The following is a 14,840-nucleotide window of genomic DNA, read 5'->3' on the forward strand; positions in this document are numbered from 1 at the left end:
ATTTCCGAAAAGGAGTGACTTTAGTGAGTTAGGCTATCAAGTATCTCAATAAGTGCATCCATGAGAAATGGACAGAATTAAAATGAAGACCAAAATAACAAGAAGCAATCGTCCAGATAGAGCAAAAGGTCAAGACGACGAACATCAATGAATGGTTCAGTCGACATCGATCAGCTACTCTTCGTCAGAGCTCTCGTCCTCATCCTCAGTCTCGGCGTTCTCCAGCCACTCCAAGAAAGGTTGAGCCTTCTCACGAATTTCCTTACTGATCGAAAGCTTCACATATTTCTTGCTTGGCTTGGCACCCCAAGCCTTGAGAACCTCCTCATCGACGAGCTCGTGCTCGTAGTAGCCGTGGAGAATGGCGGGGATCTTCTTCTTCAGAGTCTTGCGAGTTTCGGAATCGTGGTCGACACCGACGAAACGCTCTGTGCCGCCGAGGAAGGCCTTCTCGTGGCGCTCAGAGGTGATGAGGCTCTTGAGGAGCTTAGCACGAACGGGAATTTGTGCAACAATATTCTCGTCGAAAATGCTCTGAGCCAGAACGGCGCAGGTCTTGTGCTTGGAATCGATGAGAAGGTCCTTCACCTTCATCTCGATCTCGTCGTTGGTCACAGCGCTCACACCGCCCTTCTCTTCTGCAGTTGCGAGAATCCAGCTGCCGAGCTCTTCGTAGGCTGAAGGGCCATCGGCTTCGTCATCGCCATCGTCAAGGACAACAGCGCGGTTGAAGTCCGCAGAGAGGTCCTTGGTGCGAGCTGCCACAGCCTCAGCGGAGGTGTCAAGAGCCCAGTCGTCGTCAGCGATCTCGGCTTCCACCTCGATAGCTTGGGCCTGGCGGAGCACCTCGTCGTCGCTAGGGGCCTCGAGGGCCTCATCACCATCCTCTTCGTCGTGCTCCGAACCGTTGCTGTCGCCGGGGCTAGCATCATCTCCGTTGGTGCCGTTGGCTTGAGCCTTCTTGGCTTCCCGGCGAGCCTTCTTGTCCTTCTTCTCCTTCTTGCCTGGCTTGGGTTGGTTACGGACAATGAAGGTACTGAGCTTGAGACGGGGGTCGACATCGGTGCGCTGGCCACAAGCCTTACAGTCCAAAATAATCTTTTCGTCCTTGATGCTGACTTCGGTTTCGGGGTTCTTGCACTTCTTGCAAAGCACAAACTTGGAAATGAACCCATCAAGGTAGTCCTGGAGCTTGTTGGCATCGTGGGCGCCGTTGATAATCCAACGTTCATCGGTAGGCTTAGCATTGGCCTGAGCGCCGAGCTCGAAACCAAAGTACTTGATGACATAGGCGGGGAGGACGGGCCAGTGACTGGGCAACCGAGTTAAGATTGACAATGACGGTCTTGATACCGTTGCCTTTGCCCTCGATCTTGGACTGGAGTTTCTCCATCTTGTAGCGATAGAAGGGATCGGTGACATCCCGGCGAATGTTGACGGTAGCCATGATAGCGGTTGGATTTGATTAAAACTTGGTGCTCACGAGAACGGAATGCGGAATATGAAGCGGGAGGGAATCTGGACCAAGATCTTGTTGGCTGAACAAGACATGCGTGTCGAAGAGGATTTTTTAATTTTTTCTTTTGATGTTGGTTCTGTTGACGAAACGTGATTTCTCACAGGTTCTCAGCGGAATCAGGGGAGTCGGGAAAGATCTGAAGATTCAACCACAGGATCTAAGGTGTATGCTACAGGGTTTCGACGCACGAAACGTTTGCAGCTTGAGCGGCAGGTGATATTCGAAATTTTGCACGGAGGACGAATACATAGACGAGTTCGCAGTGGATGTCTTGGGCGGTTTTCTCTTAGGGGCGAGAACGACCGAAGTTGTTCTTTTGGGAATCCGATGAAGATGCCGGAGACCCGGGTTTTGGTGACTGAAGGAAGTGATGATGGCGATACCAATATCAATCAGTGATAGATGGAGTAGCGTAAACTGTGCGGAACAGCTGACGCAGAACAGGGCTTCACAGTGGTGTCAAAGCCGATGAGTGTAATGAAGAGTGGGAGAATAACAGCGATGAGGATTTTAAGCGGGCCTGAGTTATGTCAGCACGCACGTGGTCTCGGAGTTAACCCTCCGTTGAGCGTCGCTTGTATTTTTTTCTCTTTATAGCTTCCGTTAGCTGATGAATGTTCGCCTTGTGATAATATGCAGACAGTCGAATCCTAGCTATGTGTATCTCTATCTACAGACCTCTTTCACTCTGATATAGTAAGTTGAAGTCAGTCATCTGCTGCCTGAGGTCAATTCCCCTCGGCCCCACCAAGACCCCAACGGCGGCCGGGATCGCCCTGGTTCGTGATCGCCAGACGTGCCTTGTAATCTCCCTGTGCGTGAGACTCTCTCCTGTGTAACCAGCAATAGAAAATAAGCGTCTTGTCTGGACGCCCTTCAATCGGCTGTGCTCAAATATTGACGATGGTGGACCTTTCCCTATACCTGGTCACAGACTCGACCCCCGCCATTCTGAAGGGTCGAGACCTGTGCACGGTTGTCGAGGAGGCCCTCAAAGGAGGTACGTGTAATACAGCAACGGGGATAAGTTGACTAATGCGGCCTTAGGTGTCACGGTGGTGCAATACCGAGACAAAACCAGCGATACCGGCGTCTTGATTGAGACGGCCAGAAAGTTGCACAGCCTTTGCCAGTCTTATGGAGTGCCTTTATTGATCAATGATCGAGTTGATGTCGCCGTTGCCATCGGGGCAGAGGGCGTTCACCTTGGACAAGATGATATGAGTCTGTTTTTCGCCACGATTCGTCTCAAGAGCCACCTGACAATCTTTTAGAATTCGAGGAAGCCAAGAGGCTTTTGCCGAAAAATTCCATTATCGGAATCAGCACATCTTCCATCGAGGAAGCTCAGAAGGCCATTGCCGACGGAGCTGACTATCTTGGCATTGGGACAATATTTGCCACTCCGACGTAAGTTCGACGGAATCTCACAGCTCGAATGCAGCAAGCTAATGTCCATATAGAAAGACTAACACCAAGTCCGTCATTGGAACTGCAGGAACTCAGGTCATCCTGAGCGCCATCAGCGATGCCACACATGTAGGCACCGTCTCCATTGGCGGAATCAACCACTCCAATGTGCAACGAGTCCTGTATCAGTCCCAGTCTCCTAAGAAATCCCTGGACGGCGTCGCCATTGTCAGTGCCATCATGGCAGCAGACGATCCCAAAGCCGCCACCGAGGAGTTCGCTAGACTTATCAAATCTCCACCCTCGTTTGCACTGACTCCGAGGTCTGCACGGGCCAACGAGGCCGAGGCACTGATCCAAGAGGTGCCCCAGATTGTTCGCAAGATGGTCGAGGCGCACCCCTTGGTACACAACATGATAAATTTCGTGGTTGTCAACTTCGTCGCCAATGTTGCTCTCTCAATGTGCGTGTCTCATCGCCAGTCATTCTTGTCATTGGAGATATTTTGCTAATCGCCGCACAGCGGTGCATCGCCTATCATGGCTCCTTACGGAGAGGAAGCTGCGGACTTGGCTAAGTTGGATGGGTCTCTCCTCATCAACATGGGCACCCTGAACGGCGACAGCGTACCTAGCTACTTGAAAGCCCTCAAAGCGTACAACGCGCGTGGTGCGCCAATTGTCTACGACCCGGTCGGGGCAGCTGCGACTGAGATTCGCCGTAACGCGGTCTCGACCCTTATGGCTGGAGGCTATTTTGATCTTGTCAAGGGTAACGAAGGTGAAATTCGGCAAGTCTGGGGTACCAATGTCGTGCAGCAGCGCGGCGTTGATAGTGGGCCAAGCACGCTCGACGACCAAGAAAAGGCTCGTCTGACTCGTGACTTGGCACGGAGAGAGCGTACGTTCTTCAAGATTACCTTTCACGCGGTTCTTTGACTAATTCATTGCAGGCAACCTTGTGCTGATGACTGGTGCTGTTGACTATCTCAGCGACGGCGAGCGTGTGATTGCTGTCGAGAACGGCCACCACTATCTTGGCCAAGTAACAGGAGTACGTGTTCCCCAGAGAAATATCACAGCCACCTCTGAACCCCACACTAATTGGACTGATCAGACTGGCTGCGCTATTGGCACCGTTGCAGGTTGCTTCCTTACTGCCCACCGTTCGGACAAGCTCCTTGCCGTCCTGTCGGGCATTCTGATGTATGAAATCGCGGCCGAAAATGCGGCGTCCCAAGAATATGTCCGTGGACCTGGTAGTTTTGTTCCCGCTTTCCTCGACGAACTATACGCTATCCGCACGGCCGCGGCAAAGGGTGACGACAGCTGGTTTGTTGGTCGGGCGAAGGTGCATGAAGTCAAAGTCTAGTTCAATAGCTCGAATGATGTAAATGACAATCAAAAGTGAAGTTCCACGAGTTTCCAGCGTCTGAGACTATCAGAAGACATAAAGTTGCTCCGAAGTTTCCCTTCGACCGCTTCCCCGCATCTCCGAGTTCCCCGCCGGTGCTCGCCGTGCTACTCTTTACTTCTTCACACCTGCCTCCCCCTTTACTACACACATCATCTTAAAAAGATACAACCTCCGCCATGGCTTCTTTATCGCGCGCGAATCGGATTGGTAAGTATACTACCGACACATATTCAGACCAAGCTAACCCAAGAAATAGGTAACCCCGCATTATTGTGCGTCGCCTTGTCGAAAGCCCATAAAAGCCTCCCAACCCCAAAAACTAACATTTTTCCAGCATTTGCGACATCCAAGAGAAGTTCCGCGGCATCTATGAATTCCCTAAGCTGTAAGTTCCTCCCCAGCAACCCGAAGCATACCCATCAGAAACTCAGCATGAAAAAAGCATTTCAACGACCTCCAAAATGCTCCGCGCTGCTCAAACCCTCCAAATACCTGTTTACATAACTACCCAAAACCGCGCAAAACTAGGACTCACTGTCCCCGAGCTCCAGCCCCATCTGAGCGGCCCGCACATCCGCGCGGACGTCGACAAGACACTCTTCTCAATGTTAACCCCCGAGATCGAGTCCAAACTCCCTGCCAACGTTGACGTGATCATTGTGGGCATTGAGACTCATATCTGTGTTACGCAGACGACGCTAGACCTTCTGGCGAGAGGAAACAGAGTCTACATTCTAGTTGATGGTGTGAGTAGTATGAATCCTGAGGAGAGGGTGATTGCGCTTGCGAGGCTTAGAGATGCGGGGGCGATTGTTACGACTAGCGAGAGTGTACTTTTCGAGATTCTGAGAGATGCGGGACATGATTCGTTTAGAGATGTTAGTGGGCTGGTGAAAGAGACAAAGGAGGAGACCAAGAGCGCTCTTGGGGTTTTTTCAAAGATCTAGGTCTGGGGTGCTTGTTGATTGGGATGCTATGTGGAATTAAGCAGTGGATATGCTTGGAAATAAATTGAATTACTTTAAATTGATTACGATGGATCGTTGGTATATTGGGATCAACTTGACCTCCTGCCGTTTCATTTAAATTTACTTTGAGACATCCCTACTTAGAAAGAGCCACGAGCAAACCACCAGGAAGGTCCAAGGTATCAGTTCCCTTCCCTGCATGTGCATCGCGGGTGCTGAGATGGTCCAGATGATGATGAAAAGAAAATGGAGTATCCAGCACGCCGGAGTTCGCGATCACTGTTGATGTTGATTTTTTCCAGATGGCGTTCGCTTGCCCATGACGGGAGGGCAGACCTTGCTTTCTTCGGTCCATTACTTCAGGGCTGTGGAGTGCACGAGCTTCTGCTTATTCATGCGCAAAATTAAAAAAGCCATCTTTTGTAACAAGAGACTATCCCCTCGATATGAGAGTATTCTCTTTTGGTGATTGCTGGATGAGATGCGAAATTAAAGACGGTGAGAAAGCCCGATTGTGTCTATGGATGCATAAACATTTCAGCCCTAGTTCCTTTCATCTAGAACTGGCGCGCACCAGATGAACTCGATTTGAGCCATCCGAATGCAGATGCGCCTCCAACGGGGTTGGACGCTGGAGCCTTGCCAGATCGATTCTCTTCGGTAGAAGCCCGACCTGCAGACTGCCCTGGCGGAATATTCTCTGAGTGACTGCTTTGATTCCCATGGTGATCGGAAGTGGCGTGGGTGGATGTCGAAGCAGAGATGACGCGACTGGAGGGTCGAAGGACTTTCATCGTGCGAGCTCGTGCATTTGTAGCTTTGAGTGCGGCAGCAGCCTCTTGCTTTGACTCACGGCGCCATGGTCCCCACACACCGCCTTCATCAGCCTTGGTACTTGTGGTTTGTGGTTGATCTGTAGCGGTGGCCGAGAGAGGGTAAGTCGATCGGCTGTTTGGGGAGTCGCTGAAATCGTGGAATTGAAGCCTGTGGGGTTCGTCTGCGGAGCTGATGGAAAGGCGTCCTGATACAGGTGCTGAGCTTGATTGATTTGCAGCCGAACTAGACTGGCCAATGGCTCCTATAGAGTACTTCCCATTGGTTTGCGAGGACTGGCAGCTCTTGTGCGTAGTGTCAGGGCCAGTACACAGGTACTTGAATGTAGAGTCTCTCTCAGGACGCACGAGTCGAATGCAAACCCGATTACCATCATCGTCCACCATGGACATCCTGTCGTCGGAAAAAGATATCTCGGCATTAGATGAGCGAAGCACATCACTCTCCAATAACAATCTGAATCGATTCGTCTTCGGGACCGGTTTCGCGTACCAGAAATTTGATCTTCACCGACGGTATCTGGGGCTCAGGTTGGGGGCTCGCTGGGCGTGAGGATGACTGTTGAAGTCTAGCTTCGGTAAGGTACAGAGAAAGCTTAATGTAAGGCCTATCTTCATTGTGCATAACAGACTGCTCAAGTCCAAGCTTAGAAATCAGGGTTGAGCCTAGGGAAGACACGTAAGAGCCCGAACACACAGCCGCATAGAGGAGCGAGTCGTTGGAGAAGTTGGTTGTCAGCCAGCAGCGAATGATGGAGGGCACGGGCCCAAGCAAGAACAATCCAGGGGGTGGAGTCATAGGAGACGCTTCAAGTGAAGAGGCTGACAGCCCTCGACTGTCCAGTCCCAGACTATTAGTGCGGGCCGATTGATGCGAAAATCCAGACGAGCTCATCCTGCCATCAGACCGATGAGAAAGGGACCTCTCGGTGAGGGGGTGGCCTCCCATCCCACTTCCAGTTCGCACAGGAAGATCCGTGCTGGATCGATTGGCTTGTCCGTAGTATCCATGATTCGCAGTCTCGTCAAACCGTACGCTGTTCGCCCGGGAGGCTCCACGTCGAGGCTCGTCTTCTCCCTCGAGCCCAACAGTAGATGTAGACAGCCCGTGATGATGCCCATCATCAAAGCCCTTGAAAGGGTCCGGAGGAGAATTGAAGGTGGTGTCTACGACAAGGAGATGAGTCGAGTGATCAGGACCGCATGAAGGGCGTAGACACTTACCTGACGGGACGGTACCCGCAACCAAGGTCGGAAAAGGCGATGTAGGACCCCAGAGGCTTTTCAACCTCGCATCATCGTCGCGACGACGTTCCAGCCGTGCGATTCGCTCGCCCTGTTCATACTGAGCGACCTGGATCTCCTTCAGCTCATCAAGGACACGCCAAATATCGTCGCGTGAGGCAAAGGGATACTGCGCATCCATGACCGCCAGGCGTCAAAGGGAACGAGGTAATCAGGGTTTGACGAGATAGCGTGTCATGCATTCCACTCGATCCGTTGAGCTGATCACTCAACAGCACTTCGGATCGAAGCTTCCGGGGGTGGCAACAGCTGTTCCCGGCTCAACTTGCCTCAGCCTCCGGCTTCTATCTCCCTCCTACAACCTGCGCGACGGCCCCGTGGCCCACGATAATACGAGTTGCACGGTCTTGTGGTTCAGGTCAAAATCGTGATTGAAAAACACGGGGAGGCGGGCAAGCGATGTCGGAAAAGGTCTGCGTTCGCTGACACTGCGGTAGTTGAAGAGCAGCTTGAGTGCGTCTCGATTCGAAGCTACCTAGGAAAGGGTGAGGTTGTCTTGGATGTGGAAGGAGCAGGGTGCTGCCTCTTGTATGGGGATGTGGGTGTGGGCCTGGTCACAGGGAGGGCAGGGAACGGTGGATCTGAACGGGAGCGAGTGGATTAAAGTAGTAAGATTCGATGATTCTATGGCGGAGAATTGTGATTGATATGCGTTACAGTGAAGACGTGTAGCAACAACCAAAATCGGGGGTGGAGAGGACGGGGTCATCCACGAGGGAGAGGTTGATCTAGACCGCCCGTGCTCCACTAATGGGTCCCCAACAACACTATCCAAGGTGATCTGATTGCTCTGGTTGGTTCCATGTTGTTACAACTCTTGATTAGCTGCAATTTGATTTCCAGTATCGGCTTTATCTAGTCGCTCTTTTCAATGCTCGAAGTGCGGGAAGCTTTCACAATTCCCAATCCAATCAATACAAAACTCATTTCGGAGCCTCGGTCCACGCAGGAAACACCATTGGCAGGTTCTCAGGGGCCTGTTCGGGCCAATTGGCTCGTATGACCTTCAATAATTCATCATATACAATGCGGTATCCGGCTGGCATCAGATGCAATCCTGGAGACATCCAGTCAATACGGGGGAAGCGGCAGATGAAGATATAGATAGTATAGTAAACATACCATCCGTAAAAAGGCTGGCAAACTGTTCATTATTAGGAAGATTCCGAGATCCAACTAGAGGCTGGCCTTCTTTCCAACCAGTAGTCTCCATGAATGCAGTCCAAACATCCGCCACGGGGACTTTAAGAGATGCTCCAACTTCGAGGGCAGCCTCGGAGTACATCTTCGCGTATGCGGCTGTTCGGCTAGGATGCGGAGTAGCTTTCTCACTGTCAAATACCTCGAGCTGGTACTCGTTGACTGGCGGCGGAGTGATAATAACGATGTAGGGGTTTTGAGCCCGAGTAGCAGGGTGTTGGATTATGCTTTTCAGATTCTCCTTGTACTGATCCAGAGGGACGTGCTGGGCATGATTTGGAACGCATGCATCATTGGCGCCGAAGAAAATGGTCTGTTGCCTTTTTAGTATTGGGGTTTCGGTCATCTTGTACAGTCACAAAGGCAGCTTACCATGAGTCGCACATTAGCAGTTTGGGGAGACGGGAAGAATTTTGGAAAGACTTTGATTGCGTGGGAAGTAGTGTAACCTCTGAAAGTTGGTCAGAGACCATCTTGGGTAATATAGAGTCTTTTCTCTAGTACTCACGAGAAGCCTCGGTTGATCACATCCAATTTGCGACTGTAGACTGAATCGGGTTAGCAGAATAGGTGAATTGAACGCCCGTGAACCATCATCTCACCTTCTTGCAATTCTGCAGCGAAGGCAAACCCGAGTGCCTGATTGCAAGACATTTGGGTGATGGAGTCGCCGAAGAGGATGAATTGGTCATACGGCTTGCACACATCCTCGCTTTCTTTGTGAGCTACCGTCTCAGTCATTATGATAGAGTGAAAGAAATATCCAACACAATTCGCTTGAATGATTGACCCAGCTCGAGCTGGGGGATATCCGAAGCTTTTAAAGAAATGGTGGGATGAGCTCCGTGGGCAAAATGGAAGTGGATCTCGATTGCGGTGCGAGCTTATCAATGTTTATCCACCAATTGCCGCTTCAACTTGGACTAACACACCTCTAGGTCTACAATATCTATTGTATGTGCATCTGTATAGAGTAAGTACAAACTCGGTACTCGAGCGGATCGAACTGAAGCTCATAATTTGCCTTGAAGGTCCATAACAGCGTCCCTAGTAGCTTGGTCCAACACTTATCTCATGCAAGCTGGACGATCATTTGTCCAGTCGTAGTCGCTTGTCTAGGATTGAACGAAGAGCCCATCCTGGACCCTGGGGAAGCAGTAAGATATATTTTGACGATTCGCACATGTGGAGGGTTGTTCATCTACAACACCCCACCCCACCCCCCTCCCCGAGCACCCCATGCAGCGGACCTATCGACCCCGCAGAAGCCACGGAAACCCTTCCATAGTTCTTAATATACTGCCAAGAGACCACCTGGGCGGAGGGTCACTTTTTAGATGCAGCAGCGGGATTTTTGGAATCTCACAACTGGCCCTGCGTAGCAGTAACTCGGTTTTGCTCTGTGTACAATTATCATCCTAGGCAATGAAGAAGCCCGGACCGGAAGTGTCAGTACTGGGATGCATGTCGATCCTAGTGGAAAACTTATTTTCCAGTTCAAATATGTGGGGGACCTTGATAGTATGTCGGCCAGTCATGGAGCTTGATCTCGTCAGGCGCACCCAGCCTTGAAGCTGTTTCAGCGTGGTTGGGCTTGGAACATCATCTCCGCATCCTGAGACCAGCTCATCTGAGCGACCGGGCCACTTTCGAGCTCGTGGCTGACAACCCGGCTGAACCCTAGCGAATGAGGTGGTTAGGCCGCACTATAGGTGCTCGCGCACTTCCGTCTGGTATGGACGCATGAGCACGGAGATCAGCGGGACGGCGAGAGGAAAGAGGTAAAAGATGTACGCCCCTCTCCACACTGGAATGGAGGATGGAAAGGACATCTCTTAAGTAGCTGCAGTGCGAACACCCCAAGTGGAGCCGCTGATTGACACGGGAACCCGGAGACTCCTTGGGGGCTTTCACCTGACGCGTCCAAACTACTCCCCTCCCACCTTCGATCCCTAAATCCACTTCTTTTCATTCTTTTTGCTCTGAGATGTCTCGTCGGTAAGATACACTCGTCCGTTGTTGTACCTGATGTACCCCTGACGACCTGCTCTCTCCCTTGCGTAACTGTGGGCCTCACTCTTTTTAGAACTGACAAGCTGCAGCAAGTCCGATATCCCCTCCACTGAAGCGTAGACGCTTCCCAGACAGCGACATGCCTCGCTCTATTCCGCAGTTGGCCTCCACCTCACGCTCCGAGCGGGATGAGGGCGACACTTCTCATGCCCGCACGGCTCCACCATCTCCAACGGCCTATCGCCGAGCTCAGAGCTACCTCGCCGAACCGCATACAGGCTACCAGTCACTCGAATCACATTTGGAGATCGGTGAGACAACCAGTCTCTTAGGCGCCGAAAGCCAACGCAGAGCGCCACGGCGGTCCTACACCAGTACATCGGGTATCTCAGGTCCGGACTCGCTCCGATATCTCTTGACCGCCGGGAGCTTGCGCCGCACTCGCAATCACAGCCGAAGAAATTCAACTACGAGAGATTTCAGTCGCCGAGGGAGTAGTGGAGACGAGAGTAGGCCCGCTAGCTTACCGCCATCTGCGAAGGACGGTCTGACCGCTTCGTCGTTTCTGGACGAGCGGATGTGGTACGATCAATTCACTTCGACTGATTGGGTCCATGACAGCATTGCCGATGGCGAGCGTCTCCGCTTACTGCGGCAGCGAAAGGACTTCAGGGGCCGAATGTTGGCATGGTTTGACGGTGCGCAGGGCTGGGTTCTGGTGGCTCTCATTGGATGCATCACAGCCGCGATTGCCTATTTTGTGGATGTGACCGAGGATGCGATATTCGATATGAAGATTGGTTTCTGCTCGACAAATTACTTTGCTGGACGGGAGAAATGCTGTGATGGCCTACATAGCTGCCCTGAATTCCTTTCTTGGGCGCAAATCTTCAGCGGCAAAGCGTCAGACAACCAGTGGCTCAATTATGCTGTGTTCATTTTTTGGGTCGTGGCTCTCGCCATGATCTCTTGTGCCTTGACTCTCCTTACGAAGACGGTGGTGCCAACGTCAATCTCATTAACTACTCTTGACGAGAACCTCGGTGCAGACCGTAACAAGCAAAATGCTGGGACCCCTGAGTTCGGATCTCCTTCATCTCTGACGAGTCCCCACGGCGCCTTCCCCAGCACTCCTCCGCGCCCGGCCATGGTCTATTACTCTGCCGCTGGCAGTGGTGTCGCAGAGGTCAAGGTTATCAACAGCGGCTTCGTGCTTCACGGGTACTTGGGCTTGAAAACTTTAGTCGTCAAGACGATTGCTCTCATTTTTAGTGTTTCGTCTGGTCTTAGCCTGGGCAAGGAAGGTCCATATGTCCATATTGCCACCTGTGTTGGTAATATCTGTTGCAGACTGTTCGCCAAATACAACCAGAATGACGGCAAGCGACGTGAGGTCTTGAGTGCTAGTGCCGCCAGCGGTGTTGCTGTCGCCTTTGGTGCACCTATCGGCGGTGTTCTTTTCAGCTTGGAAGAAGTTAGCTACTACTTCCCTCCAAAGACACTGTTCCGGACCTTCTTTTGTTGCATTGCAGCTGCGTTGTCACTGAAATTCCTGAATCCCTACGGAACTGGAAAGATCGTTCTTTTCTCTGTTCGTTATCTGACGGACTGGGAAATATTCGAAATCTTCTTATTCATTTTCCTCGGAATTCTCGGTGGCGCACTAGGTGCCTTATTCATCAAGGCGTCCAGCTGGTGGGCTCGTTCATTCCGACGCATTTCGATTATCAAGAGTTACCCTATGCTGGAAGTATTCCTTGTCGCATCCATCACTGGTATTGTCAGCTTCTGGAACCGGTACACCAAGTTGCCTGTCACCGAGCTTTTGTTCGAGTTGGCAAGTCCTTGTGACCGAGTCTCGTTCGAAAGCACGGGTCTCTGCCCTCAAGAGGATGGTATTCTGGATGTCATCCAATTACTCGTCGCTGCCTTTGTCATCAAGAGTCTCTTAACTGTCATCACATTCGGCATTAAGGTCCCGGCAGGTATCTATGTGCCGTCCATGGTTGTCGGTGGTCTGATGGGACGTATTGTCGGACATGCAGTGCAGTATTGGACCATCAGGAACCCCACCTTCTTCCTTTTTGACTCATGTCCCAACATTGCCGGCATGGAGTCCTGCATCACCCCTGGCGTCTATGCGATGGTTGCCGCTGGTGCTACCATGTGCGGTGTCACTCGATTGTCGGTGACGCTCGCCGTCATTCTTTTCGAACTGACGGGTAGTCTTGATCACGTACTTCCCTTCTCGCTGGCAGTTCTCTGCGCTAAGTGGACTGCTGATGCCATCGAACCCCGAAGCATCTATGTAAGAGTCACCTCCTTGCTATGTTGAGCGACTGTTAATCATCCACAGGACTTTTTGACGGACATGAATTCATATCCCTTTTTGGACAGCAAACTACAACCTGTGACCGACGCATCCCTTGGGGACATCGTTCGCCCATACCGCAAGGATCGCATCATCGATATTACAGAATCTCCTTTTGTCCCTGCGTCGGATCTCCGCGTCAAGCTTGAGAATCTCCTAATGGCCGGAGAGCTTGATGGCGGACTTCCGGTCCTGTACAATAACGTGCTCAAGGGCCTGATCCCTGCTCCAGACCTCGAATTCGGTCTGGATGAATTGGGTGCCAACGAAGACAATACGCTTTGTCTCATGTCATTGGACTCCTCTGTTGCCGTTTATGATAGCGATAACGAGGATGCCGTCCACGTGGACTTTACTCGTTACATTGATCCAGTAAGCCAACATTCTTCTTCCAGCTTCTTCACGATCCCGATACTAACACAGCCTAGGCTCCAATGGCTCTGGACGTCCATTCCCCAATGGACCTCGTGTACCAGTGCTTCGCCAAGCTGGGGTTGCGTTACATTTGCGTTGTCCAGAATGGACAATACACTGGCCTTGTGCACAAGAAGGCCTTTGTCAAGTTCATGAAAGAGAACGAATGAGCAGTCTCGAAAGAGATGCTTTACACTTTACATATCTGGGATCTTAACCGCATCGTCTGGAGTTCTCAACGAATTGGTATTTTTCGATTTCCATTCGTCCACGGACATTTTGCATAGCATTGCATATGACCTCATCTGCATATCCCTCGCCAGCTCTTCGCGGCTTCGATGGGTGGCATCTTACATAGAACCATGTCTGTACATCGCTTTTTTTTGGCCTGCTTTATTATTTACAGCGAATACCACTGCACATTTCGGATCCAGCGCCTCCAAGTAAAATCAAATCAAGGCATTCTTTCTATACCAATGGACCACTCTAGACTCAATGTAAACGCTCATATCCAACCATCTGTATTTCGACATCCCCCTCTTCCTTCCACTCCTCCTCAACCTCCTCCCCCACCCACTCCGAAACCTCCTCAGAACTAGCCCGTCTCCACCCATCCTTCTCCGTCATTCCATCCAACGGGAAGAAAGTATCACACTCGAATGAAGACTCATTACCAGCTCCCTTCCTCACTACATTTGTCACAACAATCCTTACAGGCCGCTTCCCCTCAAGCTTCATCCGCAACGCAGCCCCGTAAATCTCCGCACCCCCAATAATCCAAATCTTGCCCAATTGACCCTTCGCCCCATACTCAGAGTCCAGCTCTGAGATTGCCGCATCCAAACTCGGCGTCACAATCACATCCGTAATCGGCTCCGGAACAACCCCCTTGGCCACATCTGTCTGCGTCTCGGCCTCTTTCTCCGCTTTAGCCTTTGCAGCAGCAGCCAACTTCTCCTTCCTCGCCTCAAGCTCCTTCATCACGCTCTTCTTGACTGATCCCGTCTGATCACGCGTAACCACGACACTGATTCGTTTCCCGAGGGGTCGTAGATGGCTCGGCACTGAGTCATATGTCTTGCGCCCCATGATGATTGCATTCGTGGTTCCTGGGACCGGGGGCCGCGATGTTACGCGCGCGAAGAAGTTCATGTCGGCTTTGATGCGCGGCCAGGGGAGATTGCCCTTGAGCCCGATGCCCAGGCGGGTTGGCTCATTCCGGTCTTGTGGGGTGAGGGTAGATGCGATGCGAATTGGGGTTGTTGCGACGATGAGCGTGAGGGGGAGAGTGTGTGGGAGGGTATGGTTTGTTGCCGGTGACATTTCGGGTGATTGGGCCCTTTTGGCTTTAGATGTTGAGCTGGGGTCGTGTTGAGACGCTGATGGAAAG

General features: G+C 51.6%; 6 protein-coding genes across 6 annotated transcripts; 2 read left to right on the top strand and 4 right to left on the bottom strand.

The window, feature by feature from the left end:
- Positions 1 to 174: 174 nt before the first annotated feature.
- Positions 175 to 1,447, bottom strand: N7477_000907 (translation initiation factor eIF5; the record flags this gene model as incomplete). The annotated part of the gene is made up of 2 exons (XM_056962570.1): positions 175 to 1,278; positions 1,337 to 1,447. The coding sequence occupies 2 exons, from the start codon at positions 1,445 to 1,447 to the stop codon at positions 175 to 177; spliced, it is 1,215 nt and encodes a 404-aa protein (XP_056827573.1).
- Positions 1,448 to 2,422: 975 nt separating this feature from the next.
- Positions 2,423 to 5,293, top strand: N7477_000908 (thiamine phosphate synthase superfamily; the record flags this gene model as incomplete). The annotated part of the gene is made up of 10 exons (XM_056962571.1): positions 2,423 to 2,519; positions 2,567 to 2,743; positions 2,794 to 2,929; positions 2,983 to 3,393; positions 3,454 to 3,830; positions 3,883 to 3,983; positions 4,047 to 4,300; positions 4,386 to 4,553; positions 4,681 to 4,731; positions 4,789 to 5,293. The coding sequence occupies 10 exons, from the start codon at positions 2,423 to 2,425 to the stop codon at positions 5,291 to 5,293; spliced, it is 2,277 nt and encodes a 758-aa protein (XP_056827574.1).
- A 578-nt stretch (positions 5,294 to 5,871) lies between these two features.
- Positions 5,872 to 7,573, bottom strand: N7477_000909 (uncharacterized protein; the record flags this gene model as incomplete). Its single annotated transcript, XM_056962572.1, has 3 exons — positions 5,872 to 6,591; positions 6,641 to 7,314; positions 7,372 to 7,573. 3 exons carry the CDS (start codon positions 7,571 to 7,573, stop codon positions 5,872 to 5,874), a joined length of 1,596 nt encoding a protein of 531 aa, XP_056827575.1.
- Positions 7,574 to 8,375: 802 nt separating this feature from the next.
- On the bottom strand, positions 8,376 to 9,393 carry N7477_000910 (SGNH/GDSL hydrolase family protein; the record flags this gene model as incomplete). The annotated part of the gene is made up of 5 exons (XM_056962573.1): positions 8,376 to 8,509; positions 8,575 to 8,965; positions 9,025 to 9,103; positions 9,161 to 9,200; positions 9,255 to 9,393. The coding sequence occupies 5 exons, from the start codon at positions 9,391 to 9,393 to the stop codon at positions 8,376 to 8,378; spliced, it is 783 nt and encodes a 260-aa protein (XP_056827576.1).
- A 1,411-nt stretch (positions 9,394 to 10,804) lies between these two features.
- Positions 10,805 to 13,620, top strand: N7477_000911 (putative voltage-gated chloride channel (ClcA); the record flags this gene model as incomplete). The annotated part of the gene is made up of 3 exons (XM_056962574.1): positions 10,805 to 12,973; positions 13,022 to 13,408; positions 13,465 to 13,620. 3 exons carry the CDS (start codon positions 10,805 to 10,807, stop codon positions 13,618 to 13,620), a joined length of 2,712 nt encoding a protein of 903 aa, XP_056827577.1.
- Positions 13,621 to 13,942: 322 nt separating this feature from the next.
- On the bottom strand, positions 13,943 to 14,773 carry N7477_000912 (dihydrofolate reductase; the record flags this gene model as incomplete). The annotated part of the gene is made up of 1 exon (XM_056962575.1): positions 13,943 to 14,773. The coding sequence occupies one exon, from the start codon at positions 14,771 to 14,773 to the stop codon at positions 13,943 to 13,945; it is 831 nt and encodes a 276-aa protein (XP_056827578.1).
- Positions 14,774 to 14,840: the final 67 nt, after the last annotated feature.

This window comes from Penicillium maclennaniae (assembly GCF_028827695.1).
Source record: "Penicillium maclennaniae strain IBT 15551 chromosome Unknown utg000001l:1.0-3280838.0:1.0-3283122.0, whole genome shotgun sequence".
NCBI lineage: Eukaryota > Fungi > Ascomycota > Eurotiomycetes > Eurotiales > Aspergillaceae > Penicillium > Penicillium maclennaniae.